Source organism: Myxine glutinosa, chromosome 6, assembly GCF_964187855.1.
Source record: "Myxine glutinosa chromosome 6, kmMyxGlut1.1, whole genome shotgun sequence".
Lineage (NCBI taxonomy): Eukaryota > Metazoa > Chordata > Myxini > Myxiniformes > Myxinidae > Myxine > Myxine glutinosa.
In genome coordinates, this window is record NC_136266.1 from 17,653,942 (window position 1) to 17,671,656 (window position 17,715).

The 17,715-nt window shown below is 55.0% G+C and overlaps 1 protein-coding gene across 9 annotated transcripts in view; it reads right to left on the reverse strand.

Moving 5' to 3' along the window:
- LOC137429629 (protein AF-10) overlaps positions 1-17,715 on the reverse strand; it is a 65,907-nt gene that overhangs the window by 21,186 nt on the left and 27,006 nt on the right. For 8 of the 9 annotated variants that reach the window (XM_078779650.1, XM_078779648.1, XM_078779649.1 and 5 more), the window contains exon 9: positions 17,057-17,452. In XM_078779650.1, coding sequence (XP_078635776.1) covers positions 17,057-17,452 — 396 coding nt within the window. The remainder of the gene's footprint in view (positions 1-17,056; positions 17,453-17,715) is intronic. The other variant, XM_078779652.1, reaches the window with a different exon arrangement.

The following is a 17,715-nucleotide window of genomic DNA, read 5'->3' on the forward strand; positions in this document are numbered from 1 at the left end:
CAACACACGGATATATCTGCAGCCCTGCAAGAGCATATCGCAATGCTAATAATTAATAACAGAGCACATACATCACACATACACACATATATACATACATATACACATCTATATTATAATAGGCGAAGGTGATTCTGTCTGTCTGTCTGTCTGGGGGTGTGGCTTACTCCGTTTCGAGAGTAGCTCCACCCATTCTTGGAGAGGCTTCATGTAAACAAATATCCACCATTTTATTAACTCGAATAGCTTTGAGGCCTGTTTAGTTAGGCCTGTGCTGTCTTTCTCTCTCACACAGGTTTATTTCAACTCAAATTCGATATATCATTTCATTTTTAACAGTCGCTAACATAGTTTTAGACTCGATTGAAAAAAAAAACGGGAAGAGAATCCCATGAAAGTTTCCGTTTATAGAACGAAATGAATTCTCAAAGGCCTGTAAAATAAAGCCCATTCATTGAGTCACCCTCACGATTTTATCTCGAATTCACCATCTGATTTAATTTTTATCGATGGTTTTAAACTCGGTGTCAGAAATAATTGAGAACATTCACGCACACACGGGAAAATGCAGAGATATATTTATAAAAATTGCGCCACGATGATACACGAAAATACACCGCCTAAAATAACAGTCGGGGAAAATGTCGACATATATTAAAAATTCGCTTTTTCCTTTCCATTAAGATATATTACTTTTACTTTTGATGACAGTAGTCACAAAACGACATATATTTCTTCGTTCTTATTTCATTCAACATTATTATCCGGAAATAAAAACTAAAATATGTTTCAGGAAATTACCGACATATTTCTTCGTTTTTTAAATTAGTTATGTGCGCATACACTTTGAATAGGTTTATTTGAAATCTTTAATTTTCACAATGTCATTTACTTGCCATTTGTCATTTGATGATTACGAGACACTTCCTCTTGAGGATCGTGACAATTCATGCGTTGCGTGGAAACTTCCATTTCCAAAATGAATGAGATGGGAGAGGAGCAAAGAGTTGGAGAGTGAGGAGTGAGGTGATGGAGAGTGAGGAGCTAGGGGTTGGAGAGCGAGGGGCTAGGGGTTGGAGAGTGAGGAGCTAGGGGTTGGAGAGCGAGGAGCAAGGGGTTGGAGAGCGAGGGGTTGAGGAGCGAGGAGATGAGGAGCGAGGGGTTGGAGAGCGAGGAGCTAGGGGTTGGAGAGCGAGGGGTTGGAGAGCGTGGGGCTAGGGGTTGGAGAGCGAGGAGCCAGGGGTTGGAGAGCGAGGAGCTAGGGGTTGGAGAGCGAGGGGATAGGGGTTGCAGAGCGAGGAGCTAGGGGTTGGAGAGCGAGGAGGCTAGGTGTTGGAGAGCGAGGGGTTGAGGAGCGAGGGGTTGAGGAGCGAAGGGGTTGAGGAGCGAGGGGTTGAGGAGCGAGGGGTTGAGGGGCGAGGGGTTGAGGAGCGAGGGGTTGAGGAGCGAGGGGTTGGAGAGCGAGGAGCGAGGGGTTGGAGAGCGAGGAGCTATGGGTTGGAGAGCGAGGAGCTATGGGTTGGAGAGCGAGGCGCTAGGGGTTGGAGAGCGAGGAGTTGGAGAGCGAGGAGCGAGGGGTTGGAGAGTGAGGAGCGAGGGGTTGGAGAGCGAGGAGCTGGGTGTTGGAGAGTGAGGAGCAAGGGGTTGGAGAGTGAGGGGCAAAGGAGTTGGGGAGTGAGGGCCGATTGGAGAGGAGAGTGAGGCACGATTGGAGAGGAGAGTGAGGAGCGATTGGAGGGGAGTGTGAGGGATTGGAGGGGAGTGTGAGGGATTGGAGAGGTGTGAGGGATTGGAGAGTGAGGCGTGAGGGGTTGGAGAGTGAGGAGCGAGGAGTTGGAGAGCGAGGCGCGAGGGGTTGGAGAGCGAGGCGCGAGGGGTTGGAGAGCGAGGTGTTGGATAGTGAGGAGCTAGGGGTTGGAGAGTGAGGAGCTAGCGGGTTGGAGAGTGAGGAGCCAGGGGTGAGGAGCTAGGGGTTGGAGAGTGAGGTGAGGGGTTGGAGAAGAGCGAGGGGTTGGAGAGCGAGGAGCGAGGGGTTGGAGAGTGAGGAGCGAGGAGTTGGAGAGTGAGGTGTTGGATAGTGAGGAGCTAGGGGTTGGAGAGTGAGGATCCAGGGGTGGAGAGTGAGGAGCTAGGGGTTGGAGAGGAGCGAGAAATTGGAGAGGGGCGAGGGGTTGGAGAGCGAGGCGTGAGGCGTTGGAGAGTGAGGCGCGAGGAGTTGGAGTGAGGAGCGAGGGGTTGGAGAGTGAGGAGCAAAGGGTTGGAGAGAGGAGTGAGGCGTTCGAGAGAGGCGTGAGGCGTTGGAGAGTGAGGCGCTAGGGGTTGGAGAGTGAGGGGCTAGGGGTTGGAGAGTGAGGGGCTAGGGGTTGGAGAGTGAGGCGCTAGGGGTTGGAGAGTGAGGCGCTAGGGGTTGGAGAGTGAGGCGCTAGGGGTAGGAGAGGAGTGACGAGTTGGAGAGTGAGGAGTTAGGGGTTGGAGAGTGAGGAGCTAGGGGTTGGAGAGTGAGGGCGAGGGGTTGGACAGTGAGGTGCGAGGGGTTGGAGAGTGAGGGGCGAGGGGTTGGAGAGTGAGGAGCAAGGTGTTGGGGAGTGAGGGGTGAGGGGTTGGAGAGTGAGGAGCATGGGGTTGGAGAGCGAGGAGTTGGAGAGTGAGGAGCTAGGGGTTGGAGAGCGAGGAGCTAGGGGTTGGAGAACGAGGAGCTAAGGGTTGGAGACTGGAGAGCGAAGAGCTAGGGGTTGGAGAGTGAGGAGCTAGGGCTTGGAGAGCGAGGGGCGAGGGGTTGGAGAGTGAGGAGCGAGGGGTTGGAGAGTGAGGAGCTAGGGGTAGGAGAGGAGTGAGGGGTTGGAGAGTGAGGCGCTAGGGGTGGAGAGTGAGGAGCTAGGGGTTGGAGAGTGAGGAGCTAGGGGTAGGAGATGCGCGAGGAGTTGGACAGTGAGGCGCTAGGGGTTGGAGAGTGAGGCACTAGGGTTTGGGGAGTGAGGAGCTAGGGGTTGGAGAGTGAGGAGCGAGGGGTTGGAGAGTGAGGAGCTAGGGGTTGGAGAGTGAGGAGCTAGGGGTTGGAGAGCGACGAGCTGGAGTGAGAGGCGAGGCGTTGGTGAGTGAGGAGCAAGGGGTTGGAGAGTGAGGAGCAAGGAGTTGGAGAGTGAGGAGCGAGACGTCAGAGAGCGAGGAGTCAGAGAGCGAGGAGTCGGAGAGTGAGGAGCGAGGGGTTGGAGAGTGAGGAGCGAGGAGTTGGAGAGTGAGGAGCGAGAGGTTGGAGATTGAGGAGCTAGGGGTTGGAGAGTGAGGAGCTAGGGGTAGGAGAGTAGGGGGCAGGGGTTGGAGAGTGAGGCGCTAGGGGTTGGAGAGTGAGGGGTGAGGGGTTGGAGAGTAAGGCGCGAGTTGGAGAGTGAGGAGCGAGGGGTTGGAGAGGAAGGAGCGAGGGGTTAGAGAGCGAGGAGTTGGAGAGTGAGGAGTGAGGGGTTAGAGAGCGAGGAGCGAGGAGGTGGAGTGAGGAGCTAGGGGTTGGAGAGCGACGAGCGAGGGGTTGGAGAGTGAGGGCGAGGGGTTGGAAAGTGAGGAGCGAGGCGTTGGAGAGTGAGGAGCGAGGAGTTGGACAGTGAGGCGCGAGGAGTTGGAGAGTGAGGAGCGAGGAGTTGGAGAGTGAGGAGGTCGAGGTTGGAGAGTGAGGAGCTAGGTGTTGGAGAGTGAGGAGCTAGGAGTTGGAGAGTGAGGAGCTAGGAGTTGGAGAGTGAGGCGCAAGGAGTTGGAGAGTGAGGGGTGAGGAGTTGGAGAGTGAGGAGCAAGATGTTGGGGAGTGAGAAGCGAGGGGTTGGAGAGTGAGGAGCAAGGGGTTGGAGAGCGAGGAGCAAGGAGTTGGAGAGTGAGGAGCTAGGGGTTGGAGAGCGATGAGCGAGGGGTTGGAGTGACGAGCGAGGGGTTGGAGAGTGAGGAGCAAGGAGTTGGAGAGTGAGGGGTGAGGGGTTGGAGAGTGAGGAGCAAGATGTTGGGGAGTGAGGAGCGAGGGGATGGAGAGTGAGGAGCGAGGAGTTGGAGAGCGAGGCGCTGGAGAGTGAGGTGCGAGGAGTTGGAGAGTGAGGAGCTCGGGGTTGGAGTGACGAGCGAGGGGTTGGAGAGTGAGGAGCGAGGGGTCAGAGCGAGGAGCGAGGAGTCAGAGAGTGAGGGGTTGGAGAGTGAGGAGCAAGATGTTGGGGAGTGAGGAGCGAGGGGATGGAGAGTGAGGAGCAAGGGGTTGGAGAGCGAGGTGCGAGGAGTTGGAGAGTGAGGTGCAAGGAGTTGGAGAGTGAGGAGCTTGGGGTTGGAGAGCGAGGAGCTCGGGGTTGGAGAGCGAAGAGCAAGGAGTTGGAGAGTGAGGAGTGAGGGGTTGGAGAGTGAGGAGCGAGGAGTTGGGGCGTGAGGTGCGTGGAGTTGGAGAGTGAGGCGCTAGGGGTTGGAGAGTGAGGGGTGAGGCGTTGGAGAGTGAGGCGCGAGGCGTTGGAGAGTGAGGAGCGAGGTGTTAGAGAGCGAGGAGCGAGGGGTTGGAGAGCGAGGAGCTAGGGGTTGGAGAGCGATGAGCGAGGGGTTGGAGAGCGACGAGCGAGGGGTTGGGGAGTGATGAGCGAGGGGTTGGAGAGGAGTGAGGGGTTGGAGAGTGAGGCGCTAGGGGTTGGAGAGTGAGGGGCTAGGGGTTGGAGAGTGAGGAGCTAGGGGTAGGAGATGCGCGAGGAGTTGGACAGTGAGGCGCTAGGGGTTGGAGAGTGAGGCGCTAGGGTTTGGGGAGTGAGGAGCTAGGGGTTGGAGAGTGAGGAGCGAGGGGTTGGAGAGTGGGGAGCTAGGGGTTGGAGAGCGAGGAGCTGGAGAGTGAGAGGCGAGGCGTTGGTGAGTGAGGAGCAAGGGGTTGGAGGGTGAGGAGCGAGGAGTTGGAGAGTGAGGAGCGAGGGGTCAGAGAGCGAGGAGCGAGGAGTCAGAGAGCGAGGAGCGAGGAGTTGGAGAGTGAGGAGCAAGGGGTTGGAGAGTGAGGAGCGAGGGGTTGGAGAGTGAGGAGCTAGGAGTTGGAGAGTGAGGAGCTAGGGGTAGGAGAGTAGGGGGGAGGGGTTGGAGAGTGAGGCGCTAGGGGTTGGAGAGTGAGGGGTGAGGGGTTGGAGAGTAAGGCGCGAGTTGGAGAGTGAGGGGCGAGGGGTTGGAGAGGAAGGAGCGAGGGGTTAGAGAGCGAGGCGTTGGAGAGTGAGGAGTGAGGGGTTAGAGAGCGAGGAGCGAGGAGGTGGAGAGTGAGGAGCTAGGGGTTGGAGAGCGACGAGCGAGGGGTTGGAGAGTGAGGGCGAGATTTGGAAAGTGAGGAGTGAGGCGTTGGAGAGTGAGGAGTGAGGAGTTGGAGAGTGAGGAGCGAGGAGTTGGAGAGTGAGGAGGTCGAGGTTGGAGAGTGAGGAGCTAGGGGTTGGAGAGTGAGGAGCTAGGGGTTGGGGAGTGAGGCGCAAGGAGTTGGAGAGTGAGGGGTGAGGAGTTGGAGAGTGAGGAGCAAGATGTTGGGGAGTGAGGAGCGAGGGGATGGAGAGTGAGGAGCAAGGGGTTGGAGAGCGAGGAGCGAGGAGTTGGAGAGTGAGGAGCTAGGGGTTGGAGAGCGACGAGCGAGGGGTTGGAGTGACGAGCGAGCAGTTGGAGAGTGAGGAGCAAGGAGTTGGAGAGTGAGGGGTGAGGGGTTGGAGAGTGAGGAGCAAGATGTTGGGGAGTGAGGAGCGAGGGGATGGAGAGTGAGGAGCAAGGGGTTGGAGAGCGAGGAGCGAGGAGTTGGAGAGTGAGGTGCGAGGAGTTGGAGAGTGAGGAGCTTGGGGTTGGAGAGCAAGGAGCTCGGGGTTGGAGTGACGAGCGAGGGGTTGGAGAGTGAGGGAGAGGGGTTGGAGAGTGAGGAGCAAGGAGTTGGAGAGTGAGGGGTGAGGTGTTGGAGAGTGAGGAGCAAGATGTTGGGGAGTGAGGAGCGAGGGGATGGAGAGTGAGGAGCGAGGGGTTGGAGAGCGAGGAGCGAGGCGTTGGAGAGTGAGGTGCAAGGAGTTGGAGAGTGAGGAGCTTGGGGTTGGAGAGCGAGGAGCTCGGGGTTGGAGAGCGAAGAGCAAGGAGTTGGAGAGTGAGGGGTGAGGGGTTGGAGAGTGAGGAGCGAGGAGTTGGGGCGTGAGGTGCGTGGAGTTGGAGAGTGAGGAGCTAGGGGTTGGAGAGTGAGGGGTGAGGCGTTGGAGAGTGAGGGACGAGGCGTTGGAGAGTGAGGAGCGAGGTGTTAGAGAGCGAGGAGCGATGAGGTGGAGAGTGAGGAGGTAGGGGTTGGAGAGCGACGAGCGAGGGGTTGGAGAGCGACGAGCGAGAGGTTGGGGAGTGATGAGCGAGGGGTTGGAGAGTGAGAAGCGAGGAGTTGGAAAGTGAGGCGCGAGGAGTTGGAGAGTGAGGCGCGAGGAGTTGGAGAGTGAGGAGTGAGGGGTTGGAGAGTGAGGCGCGAGGGGTTGGAGAGTGAGGCGCGAGGGGTTGGAGAGCGAGGAGCGAGGAGTTGGAGAGTGAGGGGTTAGAGAGCGAGGAGCGAGGAGGTGGAGTGAGGAGCTAGGGGTTGGAGAGCGAAGAGCTAGGGGTTGGAGAGTGAGGAGCGAGGGGTTGGAGAGTGAGGAGCTAGCGTTTGGAGAGTGAGGAGCTCGGGGTAGGAGAGGGGTGAGGGGTTGGAGAGTGAGGAGCTAGGGGTTGGAGACCGAGAAGCTAGGGGTTGGAGACTGAGGCGCTCAGGGTTGGAGAGTGAGGAGATAGGGGTTGGAGAGTGAGGAGCTAGGGGTTGGAGAGTGAGGGGTGAGGGGTTGGAGAGTAAGGCGCGAGTTGGAGAGTGAGGAGCGAGGGGTTGGAGAGGAAGGAGCGAGGGGTTAGAGAGCGAGGAGTTGGAGAGTGAGGAGTGAGGGGTTAGAGAGCGAGGAGCGAGGGGTTGGAGAGCGATGAGCGAGGGGTTGGAGAGTGAGGGCGAGGGGTTGGAAAGTGAGGAGCGAGGAGTTGGAAAGTGAGGAGCGAGGAGTTGGAGAGTGAGGAGCGAGGAGTTGGAGAGTGAGGAGGTCGAGATTGGAGAGCGAGGAGCTAGGGGTTGGAGAGTGAGGAGCTAGGGGTTGGAGAGTGAGGCGCAAGGAGTTGGAGAGTGAGGGGTGAGGGGTTGGAGAGCGAGGAGCAAGATGTTGGAGAGTGAGGAGCAAGGGGTTGGAGAGCGAGGAGCGAGGAGTTGGAGAGCGAGGAGCTAGGGGTTGGAGAGCGACGAGCGAGGGGTTGGAGTGACGAGCGAGTGGTTGGAGAGTGAGGGCGAGGGGTTGGAGAGTGAGGAGCAAGGAGTTGGAGAGTGAGGAGTGAGGGGTTGGAGAGTGAAGAGCAAGATGTTGGGGAGTGAGGAGCGAGGGGATGGAGAGTGAGGAGCAAGGGGTTGGAGAGCGAGGAGCGAGGAGTTGGAGAGTGAGGAGCTTGGGGTTGGAGAGCGAGGAGCTCGGGGTTGGAGAGTGAGGGTGAGGGGTTGGAGAGTGAGGAGCAAGGAGTTGGAGAGTGAGGGGTGAGGGGTTGGAGAGTGAGGAGCAAGATGTTGGGGAGTGAGGAGCGAGGGGATGGAGAGTGAGGAGCAAGGGGTTGGAGAGCAAGGAGCGAGGAGTTGGAGAGTGAGGTGCGAGGAGTTGGAGAGTGAGGAGCTTGGGGTTGGAGAGCGAGGAGCTCGGGGTTGGAGAGCGAAGAGCAAGGAGTTGGAGAGTGAGGGGTGAGGGGTTGGAGAGTGAGGAGCGAGGCGTTGGGGCGTGAGGAGCATGGCGTTGGAGAGTGAGGCGCTAGGGGTTGGAGAGTGAGGGGTGAGGCGTTGGAGAGCGAGGCGCTAGGCGTTGGAGAGTGAGGAGCGAGGTGTTAGAGAGCGAGGAGCGATGAGGTGGAAAGTGAGCAGCTAGGGGTTGGAGAGCGACGAGCGAGGGGTTGGAGAGCGACGAGCGAGGGGTTGGAGAGCGACGAGCGAGGGGTTGGAGAGCGACGAGCGAGGGGTTGGAGAGTGAGAAGCGAGGAGTTGGAAAGTGAGGCGCGAGGAGTTGGAGAGTGAGGCGCGAGGAGTTGGAGAGTGAGGAGTGAGGGGTTGGAGAGTGAGGAGCGAGGGGTTGGAGAGTGAGGCGCGAGGGGTTGGAGAGCGAGGAGCGAGGAGTTGGAGAGTGAGGAGCTAGGGGTTGGAGAGCGAGGAGCTAGGGGTTGGAGAGCGAAGAGCTAGGGGTTGGAGAGTGAGGAGCTAGGGGTTGGAGAGCGAGCAGCGAGGGGTTGGAGAGTGAGGAGCTAGCGTTTGGAGAGTGAGGAGCTCGGGGTAGGAGAGGGGTGAGGGGTTGGAGAGTGAGGAGCTAGGGGTTGGAGACTGAGGCGCTCAGGGTTGGAGAGTGAGGAGCTAGGGGTTGGAGAGTGAGGAGCGAGGGGTTGGAGAGTGAGGAGCGAGGAGTCAGAGAGCGAGGAGCGAGGAGTTGGAGAGTGAGGAGCGAGGGGTGGGAGAGTGAGGAGTGAGGGGTTGGAGAGTGAGGAGCGAGGGGTTGGAGAGTGAGGAGCTAGGGGTTGGAGAGCGAAGAGCTCGGGGTTGGAGAGCGAAGAGCTAGGGGTTGGAGAGCGAAGAGCTAGGGGTTGGAGAGCAAGGAGCGAGGGGTTGGAGAGCGAGGAGCTAGGGGTTGGAGAGTGAGGAGCTAGGGGTTGGAGAGTGAGGAGTGAGGGGTTGGAGAGTGAGAAGCTAGGGGTTGGAGAGTGAGGAGCGAGGGGTTGGAGAGTGAGGTGCTAGGGGTTGGAGAGTGAGGGGTGAGGAGTTGGAGGGTGAGGAGCGAGAAGTTGGGTGGTGAGGAGCGAGGGGTTGGGGAGTGAGGAGCGAGGGGTTGGAGAGCGAGGAGCTAGGGGTTGGAGAGTGAGGAGCTAGGGGTTGGAGAGCGAGGAGCGAGGGGTTGGAGAGTGAGGAGCTAGCGTTTGGAGAGTGAGGAGCTCGGGGTAGGAGAGGGGTGAGGGGTTGGAGAGTGAGGAGCTAGGGGTTGGAGACCGAGAAGCTAGGGGTTGGAGACTGAGGCGCTCAGGGTTGGAGAGTGAGGAGATAGGGGTTGGAGAGTGAGGAGCTAGGGGTTGGAGAGTGAGGGGTGAGGGGTTGGAGAGTAAGGCGCGAGTTGGAGAGTGAGGAGCGAGGGGTTGGAGAGGAAGGAGCGAGGGGTTAGAGAGCGAGGAGTTGGAGAGTGAGGAGTGAGGGGTTAGAGAGCGAGGAGCGAGGGGTTGGAGAGCGATGAGCGAGGGGTTGGAGAGTGAGGGCGAGGGGTTGGAAAGTGAGGAGCGAGGAGTTGGAAAGTGAGGAGCGAGGAGTTGGAGAGTGAGGAGCGAGGAGTTGGAGAGTGAGGAGGTCGAGATTGGAGAGTGAGGAGCTAGGGGTTGGAGAGTGAGGAGCTAGGGGTTGGAGAGTGAGGCGCAAGGAGTTGGAGAGTGAGGAGTGAGGGGTTGGAGAGTGAGGAGCAAGATGTTGGAGAGTGAGGAGCAAGGGGTTGGAGAGCGAGGAGCGAGGAGTTGGAGAGCGAGGAGCTAGGGGTTGGAGAGCGACGAGCGAGGGGTTGGAGTGACGAGCGAGGGGTTGGAGAGTGAGGGCGAGGGGTTGGAGAGTGAGGAGCAAGGAGTTGGAGAGTGAGGGGTGAGGGGTTGGAGAGTGAAGAGCAAGATGTTGGGGAGTGAGGAGCGAGGGGATGGAGAGTGAGGAGCAAGGGGTTGGAGAGCGAGGAGCGAGGAGTTGGAGAGTGAGGAGCTTGGGGTTGGAGAGCGAGGAGCTCGGGGTTGGAGAGTGAGGGTGAGGGGTTGGAGAGTGAGGAGCAAGGAGTTGGAGAGTGAGGGGTGAGGGGTTGGAGAGTGAGGAGCAAGATGTTGGGGAGTGAGGAGCGAGGGGATGGAGAGTGAGGAGCAAGGGGTTGGAGAGCGAGGAGCGAGGAGTTGGAGAGTGAGGTGCGAGGAGTTGGAGAGTGAGGAGCTTGGGGTTGGAGAGCGAGGAGCTCGGGGTTGGAGAGCGAAGAGCAAGGAGTTGGAGAGTGAGGGGTGAGGGGTTGGAGAGTGAGGAGCGAGGCGTTGGGGCGTGAGGAGCATGGCGTTGGAGAGTGAGGCGCTAGGGGTTGGAGAGTGAGGGGTGAGGCGTTGGAGAGTGAGGCGCTAGGCGTTGGAGAGTGAGGAGCGAGGTGTTAGAGAGCGAGGAGCGATGAGGTGGAAAGTGAGCAGCTAGGGGTTGGAGAGCGACGAGCGAGGGGTTGGAGAGCGACGAGCGAGGGGTTGGAGAGCGACGAGCGAGGGGTTGGAGAGCGACGAGCGAGGGGTTGGAGAGTGAGAAGCGAGGAGTTGGAAAGTGAGGCGCGAGGAGTTGGAGAGTGAGGCGCGAGGAGTTGGAGAGTGAGGAGTGAGGGGTTGGAGAGTGAGGAGCGAGGGGTTGGAGAGTGAGGCGCGAGGGGTTGGAGAGCGAGGAGCGAGGAGTTGGAGAGTGAGGAGCTAGGGGTTGGAGAGCGAGGAGCTAGGGGTTGGAGAGCGAAGAGCTAGGGGTTGGAGAGTGAGGAGCTAGGGGTTGGAGAGCGAGCAGCGAGGGGTTGGAGAGTGAGGAGCTAGCGTTTGGAGAGTGAGGAGCTCGGGGTAGGAGAGGGGTGAGGGGTTGGAGAGTGAGGAGCTAGGGGTTGGAGACTGAGGCGCTCAGGGTTGGAGAGTGAGGAGCTAGGGGTTGGAGAGTGAGGAGCGAGGGGTTGGAGAGTGAGGAGCGAGGGGTCAGAGAGCGAGGAGCGAGGAGTTGGAGAGTGAGGAGCGAGGGGTGGGAGAGTGAGGAGTGAGGGGTTGGAGAGTGAGGAGCGAGGGGTTGGAGAGTGAGGAGCTAGGGGTTGGAGAGCGAAGAGCTCGGGGTTGGAGAGCGAAGAGCTAGGGGTTGGAGAGCGAAGAGCTAGGGGTTGGAGAGCGAGGAGCGAGGGGTTGGAGAGCGAGGAGCTAGGGGTTGGAGAGTGAGGAGCTAGGGGTTGGAGAGTGAGGAGCGAGGGGTTGGAGAGTGAGAAGCTAGGGGTTGGAGAGTGAGGAGCGAGGGGTTGGAGAGTGAGGTGCTCGGGGTTGGAGAGTGAGGGGTGAGGAGTTGGAGGGTGAGGAGCGAGAAGTTGGGGGGTGAGGAGCGAGGGGTTGGGGAGTGAGGAGCGAGGGGTTGGAGAGCGAGGAGCGAGGAGTTGGAAAGTGAGGAGCTAGAAGTTGGAGAGCGAGGAGCTAGGGGTTGGAGAGCGAAGAGCTAGGGGTTGGAGAGTGAGGAGCTAGGGGTTGGAGAGCGAGGAGCGAGGGGTTGGAGAGTGAGGAGCGAGAAGTTGGAGAGTGAGGATCGAGGGGTCAGAGAGCGAGGAGCGAGGTGTCGGAGAGTGAGGAGCGAGGGGTTGGAGAGTGAGGAGCGAGGTGTTGGAAAGCGAGGCGCGAGGGGTTGGAGAGCGAGGGGCGAGGAGTTGGAGAGCGAGGAGCTAGGGGTTGGAGAGTGAGGTACATGGAGTTGGAGAGTGAGGAGCGAGGGGTTGGAGAGTGAGGAGTTGGAGAGTGAGGAGCTACGGGTTGGAGAACGAGGAGCTAGGGGTTGGAGAGCGAGGAGCTAGGGTTTGGAGATCGAGGGGCTAGGGGTTGGAGAGCGAAGAGCTAGGGGTTGGAGAGCGAGGAGCTAGGGGTTGGAGAGCGAGGAGCGAGGGGTTGGAGAGTGAGGAGCTAGGGGTTGGAGAGTGAGGAGCTAGGGGTTGGAGAGTGAGGAGCTAGGGGTTGGAGGGTGAGGAGCTAGGGGTTGGAAAGTGAGGAGTGAGGTTTGGAGAGCGAGGAGCTAGGGGTTGGAGAGCGAGGAGCGAGGGGTTGGAGAGCGAGGAGCTAGGGGTTGGAGAGTGAGGAGCTAGGGGTTGGAGGGTGAGGAGCTAGGGGTTGGAGAGTGAGGAGCTAGGGGTTGGAGAGTGAGGAGCTAGGGGGTGGAGAGTGAGGCGCAAGGAGTTGGAGAGTGAGGAGCTAGGGGTTGGAGAGTGAGGAGCGAGGGGTTGGAGAGCTTTGAGCTAGGGGTTGGAGAGTGAGGAGCTAGGGGTTGGAGGGTGAGGAGCTAGGGGTTGGAGAGTGAGAAGTGAGGTTTGGAGAGTTAGGGGCTAGGGGTTGGAGAGTGAGGGGCGAGGAGTTGGAGAGTGAGGAGCGAAGGGGTTGGAGAACGAGGAGCGAGGGGTTGGAGAGTGAGGAGCAAGGAGTTGGAGAGTGAGGAGCAAGGAGTTGGAGAGTGAGGAGCAAGGAGTTGGAGAGTGAGGGCCGATTGGAGCGAAGAGTGAGGAGCGATTGGAGAGGAGAGTGAGGAGCGATTGCCGAGGAGAGCGAGGAGCGATTGGAGGGGAGTGTGAGGGATTGGAGAGGGGTGTGAGGGATTGGAGAGGTGTGTGAGGCGGTATTAGAGAGGGGTGTGAGGAGGTATTGGAGGGGAGTGTGAGGAAGAGTGGGATTGGAGAGGCGTGAGGGTGGAGAGAGGAGAGTGTCAGGTGGAGCGGAGTGAGGAGTCACATATTATGTGAAATAAATAAATTGTGTTCATTACACCATTTCTGGATCTGATGAATTGCCAGTAACCATTTTGTAAAATTTAATGTGCAACATCTAAATCAAGATGTCCAAATGTCACACACATCCATGCCCGTGGGATTCCCATGCGTGACCACACTAGTATACATATATACATATACACACATACATACATATACACATACATACATACATACATACATATACACATACATACATACATACACACATACATATGTACATATACACACATATACATAAATACATACATATACACATACATACATACACACATACACATAAATACATGCACATACACATATACACATGCATGCAATTGCACACACACAAAGCCTCCCTTTGTTAATACCATTACAGAAATAAATTGAATATCCTTAAATCTTAACTCGTCACTGAATCCGTGATATCCCTCATCCTTCGGACAGGCAGGCAGCAGCGCTACAAGCTGGGAAAACACTTGGAATTTGTCTTTCAATCCTGAGAAATCTCACACTCTCACTGTCTCTCTCAGAAAGGACCGTCTGGCAAAATCACTTTCTACTTCCTAAACAATCCTCTTGAGGAAGTTCAATCATTCAAGCACCTGGGTTTTACTGTCAGTTGTGACATCTCTTGGGCAAACCACATTTCAAAGTTGGCCTCCAAAGACAGCCGCCGACTGGCCATCCTGCATCATACAAAGTCCTTTCTTGACACAACTGAACTATATTTCCTATCCACCTACAGGGCTTTCATCCTTAGCTTGATGGAGTACTGCTCCTCCCTCTGGGCTGGCTCTCCTGCCTCACATCTTGCTCAGCTCGAAGCAATGGAAACCAAGGCCTTCAAGTTCATTGGAATCTCCCACCCTGAAGCTGAGTCTATGGGCCTATCAGTTTGCCATCGCAGACAGGTCGGTGGTCTCTGTCTTCTGCGGCCTCCTTTCTGGTCTTGCACCCACTGCCCCTTCCGTGTTTTGTCGTCCCCTCCTCCCCCTCCTCATTTCTCCCTCTTCCTCCACCCCCATCCCCTTAATCCCCACCCGCAAATTTCTGCAGGGCTCACACGATCCACCATCAGTGAAACTACCTAAATACAGGATCACTGCTCACCTCCACTCATGTGTTCCTCTTTTTTCCCACCTGTGCAACCAACTTCCACATCCTCTCCGATCTCATTCTTCCCTCCAGGTCTTCAAGACAATTGCTCACCACCATCTCAGATCGTTCCCAATCCAAAAGCATGATTATTTATACCCTTCTTAACAAACCAAACCCATTCTCCTCCCAATTTTGCAGTTTTCCCTCCATTATCCACCTTGTCCACCCCATGCATCATCTGTATCCACCTTGTCCACCCCATGCATGAGTCTTGTGCATCTGTTACATCCCGATCCGTTCAGTGTACTATCTCTTCTACAAGCATTGACGATGCATACAAAAACGAAACCTTAAAACGTAACGCTCAACATGAAGCTGCATGGCAGGCTTCACTAAATATTGCAGTAAAAACTAGAATGCCACTCGGTGAAGCGCATACCTCCACCAGGCTGAGCAGTTTACGTTATGTATCCGACTGATGGGCCAGATCTGGATCCAGACCTAAAACAAAAAATCCTAATCGGCTTGTTCTAGTCCCCAAACCAACTCAACCAACCAGTTTTGTCATAACTTGTCCACAACGTTTTGAAATGTCGTGCTATATATCATTTTTGCCCCATCTCTCAATGGTGAAGAATCAGTTAAGAAAAAAAAAATTCTCGTATCCGAATCCAGATTCAGCAGGATATACGGGTTGAGGCAGCAGAACACCACTATTCTCATACCACGTGTGTGGCAGTTGTTGTATATCCTCAGACAGTTCTCTCAAACAAGCCCGTGGCACGGAGATGGCCGATCAATCTTGCAGGAGCGACCCAGGGATCCCCTACATCCAGGATGTTGTACCCCCGTGTTCACAAAGTCAGGGCCATGAGAGATTTAGAGAGACAGGGACAGGGACAGGGACAGAGACAGAGACAGGGACAGGGACAGAGACAGAGACAGAGAGAGAGAGACAAGAGGGAAAAAGCCGGTCCATGGGGACCAATTGGCACTCAGACCATCACCGCACTGCCCTGACAAATCTGGGCAGCAGGGAACATTGGGGAAGATTTGGCCCCGACTTGCATTGTACATCTACCGCAAAGAGGTGTCCCCGATAGTTGTTGCGGCAGTGTCGAATGCTTCAGATGACAAACCGCCACGTCACGGTGCTCGGTTTGAAGGGTGCACACACGTGGTAAAAGGAGCATTTTGCTAGGTGGCCAATTATAGCAGCGATAAGGATGCACTGTAAACACATAGGCCACATGCTTGACATGAGGTTAAGTGTAGGCCTTTGTCAATCAAACGACCCTTCACAGTCCATCCGAGGCTCGCTCGATTCTGCAGCCATATGAACTCGGTCTCCTGAGTTCACCAATGGGCTCTGCTAAACCCTCAAGACTGCATTTAAAAACGCTACTCCTGCATGGCTGAAAGCACGAGTAGTGAGGTTTGCACTACTGCAGGTACCCTACTGCAGGACTCGCCCGCTCTATAGATCAGCTCCAATGCTGAGATCCACCCTTTCAAAATACCATACTCTGTCTCTCCTCCTCTAGAACAGACCAATGAGAGTGACTACAACTGGTTCAAAACGTCCGTTGCTGGTAGTCATCCAATCTGGATCACCGCTCGGTCCGGTAGTCATTTAATCGGGCGTTGTCTAGTTCTTCACTGTGGCCGTGGCCATAGTAGTAGTCCGGTAGTAGTGCAGCAGATAAACACAAAAATTGTGCATTTTATGAGAAAAGCATGAAATTTTTAACATAGTTAGTGCATACCATAAGGTTTATTTTCAGATGTGGAGGGAAGTCAGATTTGACCTCTGAGAACCGTGAGAGGTCAAATCCAAAATGGCCGCCAGTCCACCGAGTCTAATGTTCAAACGCGCTTATAGGTGTCATTTCCAACTAAATTGGGGATGCCCAGAGGTGAATGATGCTTTCAATGAACTCCTAGGCATGCCAAGTGAGGTCAGTGAAGGCTCAATGTTACTGCAAGAGCGATTTGTGGTGCTGATGTATGACCGAACCAGTGAGAGCACGGAAGTGAATGATGCCAGGAAACAGCTCTTCACACAGAAGTGTAGAACTCTAGAGAACATTCCTCCAACCCAGGCAACACTCAAGCAGCACATCAAGCGCACTTGCTACCAGGCCAACTGTTGTAACCAGGCATTGGTCATGGATCCAGAGATGCCAGACTCACCTGACTGGGGCTGGACAAAGGAGACAACTGGGTGGCAGCCTCTTTGGACCACTCTTCCTGAAGCATCAAAATCGTGCCATGAATTGATCCACTGTCGCTGCAAGAAAGGATGCACTGGATGCTGCAAGTGTGCCAAAGCTGCATTCAAGTGCACTGCACTGTGCTTCTGTTCTGGAGACTGTTAGATTTAGATCATTACCAATTTTCATCATTGCGCTTGATTTAATGTAAGCTTTGGTGGACATACTTGGTTAACTACAGTTCTTTTTTTCAGAGGTTATTGCATCATTCCTTGCAGTGTAAACACTTTTTTCATCATTTCTGGTCTTTAGGTGTTCTGTACCTATCCCTGTACCTGAAAAAATAAAGTTTTAAAAGTTCAAATGAACTTTTTGCAATAGCAGTTCCAACTGCAGTATCATAAAAATAGATATTTAACGTAATTTGACGTTGACCGTGACCTAAATGCATGTCCTTGAGTTCTGGCGATCTCAAAAGTATCACCAAATGAATGGGCATCCCCAATTTAGTTGGCAATGACACCTATAAGCGCGTTTGAACATTAGACCCGGTGGACTGGCGGCTATTTTGGATTTGACCTCTCACGGTCCTCAGAGGTCAAATCTGACTTCCCTCCACATCTGAAAAGAAACCTTATGGTATATACTAACTATGCTAGAAATTTCATACTTTTCTCAAAAAATGCACAATTTGTTAAAATATGAGAGCTTATCCGCTGTACTAGAGTCACAGGCCGCCGTAATGCACATTATTTTTCCCCACAATATATATAAATTATAATTAGCATCACAAATACTCCAAAACAACACTTACAAAATGATTATTTACGTTTATAAAAAACAAATCACTTGTTCTCCGCCTAATGAATACTGCATTTCCACAACAGGAAGCACAGATCTCACACTGCCCAGGTAACCATTACCATATAAAAAACACACAAATACAACAACATCCACGTTTTCACAAAATAGATTGCACACGTTGACAAATTGTGATGAGAATCATTGCTCGCATCAAAGATGCATAGGATGAACGACAAGATGCCAAATGGGAAGACTAGTAAGAGAATAACAAAGAAAAATAATCCTCCATTAAGTGAAGAACCAAAAACCGAAAATGAATAAAAACAAAAAGGTAGGCAAAAGCACTATCAAGAACCCGTTAAGTTTACCGAATACTTTGGAAAATCGACTTTCTGTATCGTTTCAACCCACCTGCTGAGAGATCTTCCTTATCGGCATGAGGGCGTTTGTACGCAACACCTGCAACAGCACCAAACCCCGCAGAGACAAACTCTTCGTATGCTTTCTCGTAAAGCTTCGGTGGTGATGTCTCATTGAAAGCCTGCTCATAAAGTTTAGGTGGCGATGTGCGCTCGTATGCTTTCTCGTAGAGGCGCGGCGGAGAGGCAGAGGTCGTGCCGGTGCAAAGTGACGTGGGAAATGTTGACAATCCAGCCACCTTGCTCAGGCCGTCCTGGCCCGAGGACTCAGGCTTGCAGGCATCACGGAAGGCTGGAGGTTTGAGGCTGGGCTGCGGTGCATGTCCACCCAAGTCAACATGGCCCAAGAGGTCCATCCCCACCTGGGGCTTGCTGGATGAGGCACCGCCTACACCATGCCAAGGCCCAGATGAGTACTACAGAACTTACACCTCTTGCACAACAGCACTGCACACGATTCAATGTCTTTATCATAGCTCTATTATGGATGACAAAGTTTAAAAACCATTTGACCAAAAGACCAAGAAAGATTGAAAAATGTTTTTGATATTGCGAGCTGTACTTGCAAACTTAGCCCGGACTCAAAACGATTTCCCAACGCTCGAATGACAAATCTTACTTGAAATATGTCATCTCGGTCTAAGTTATTTG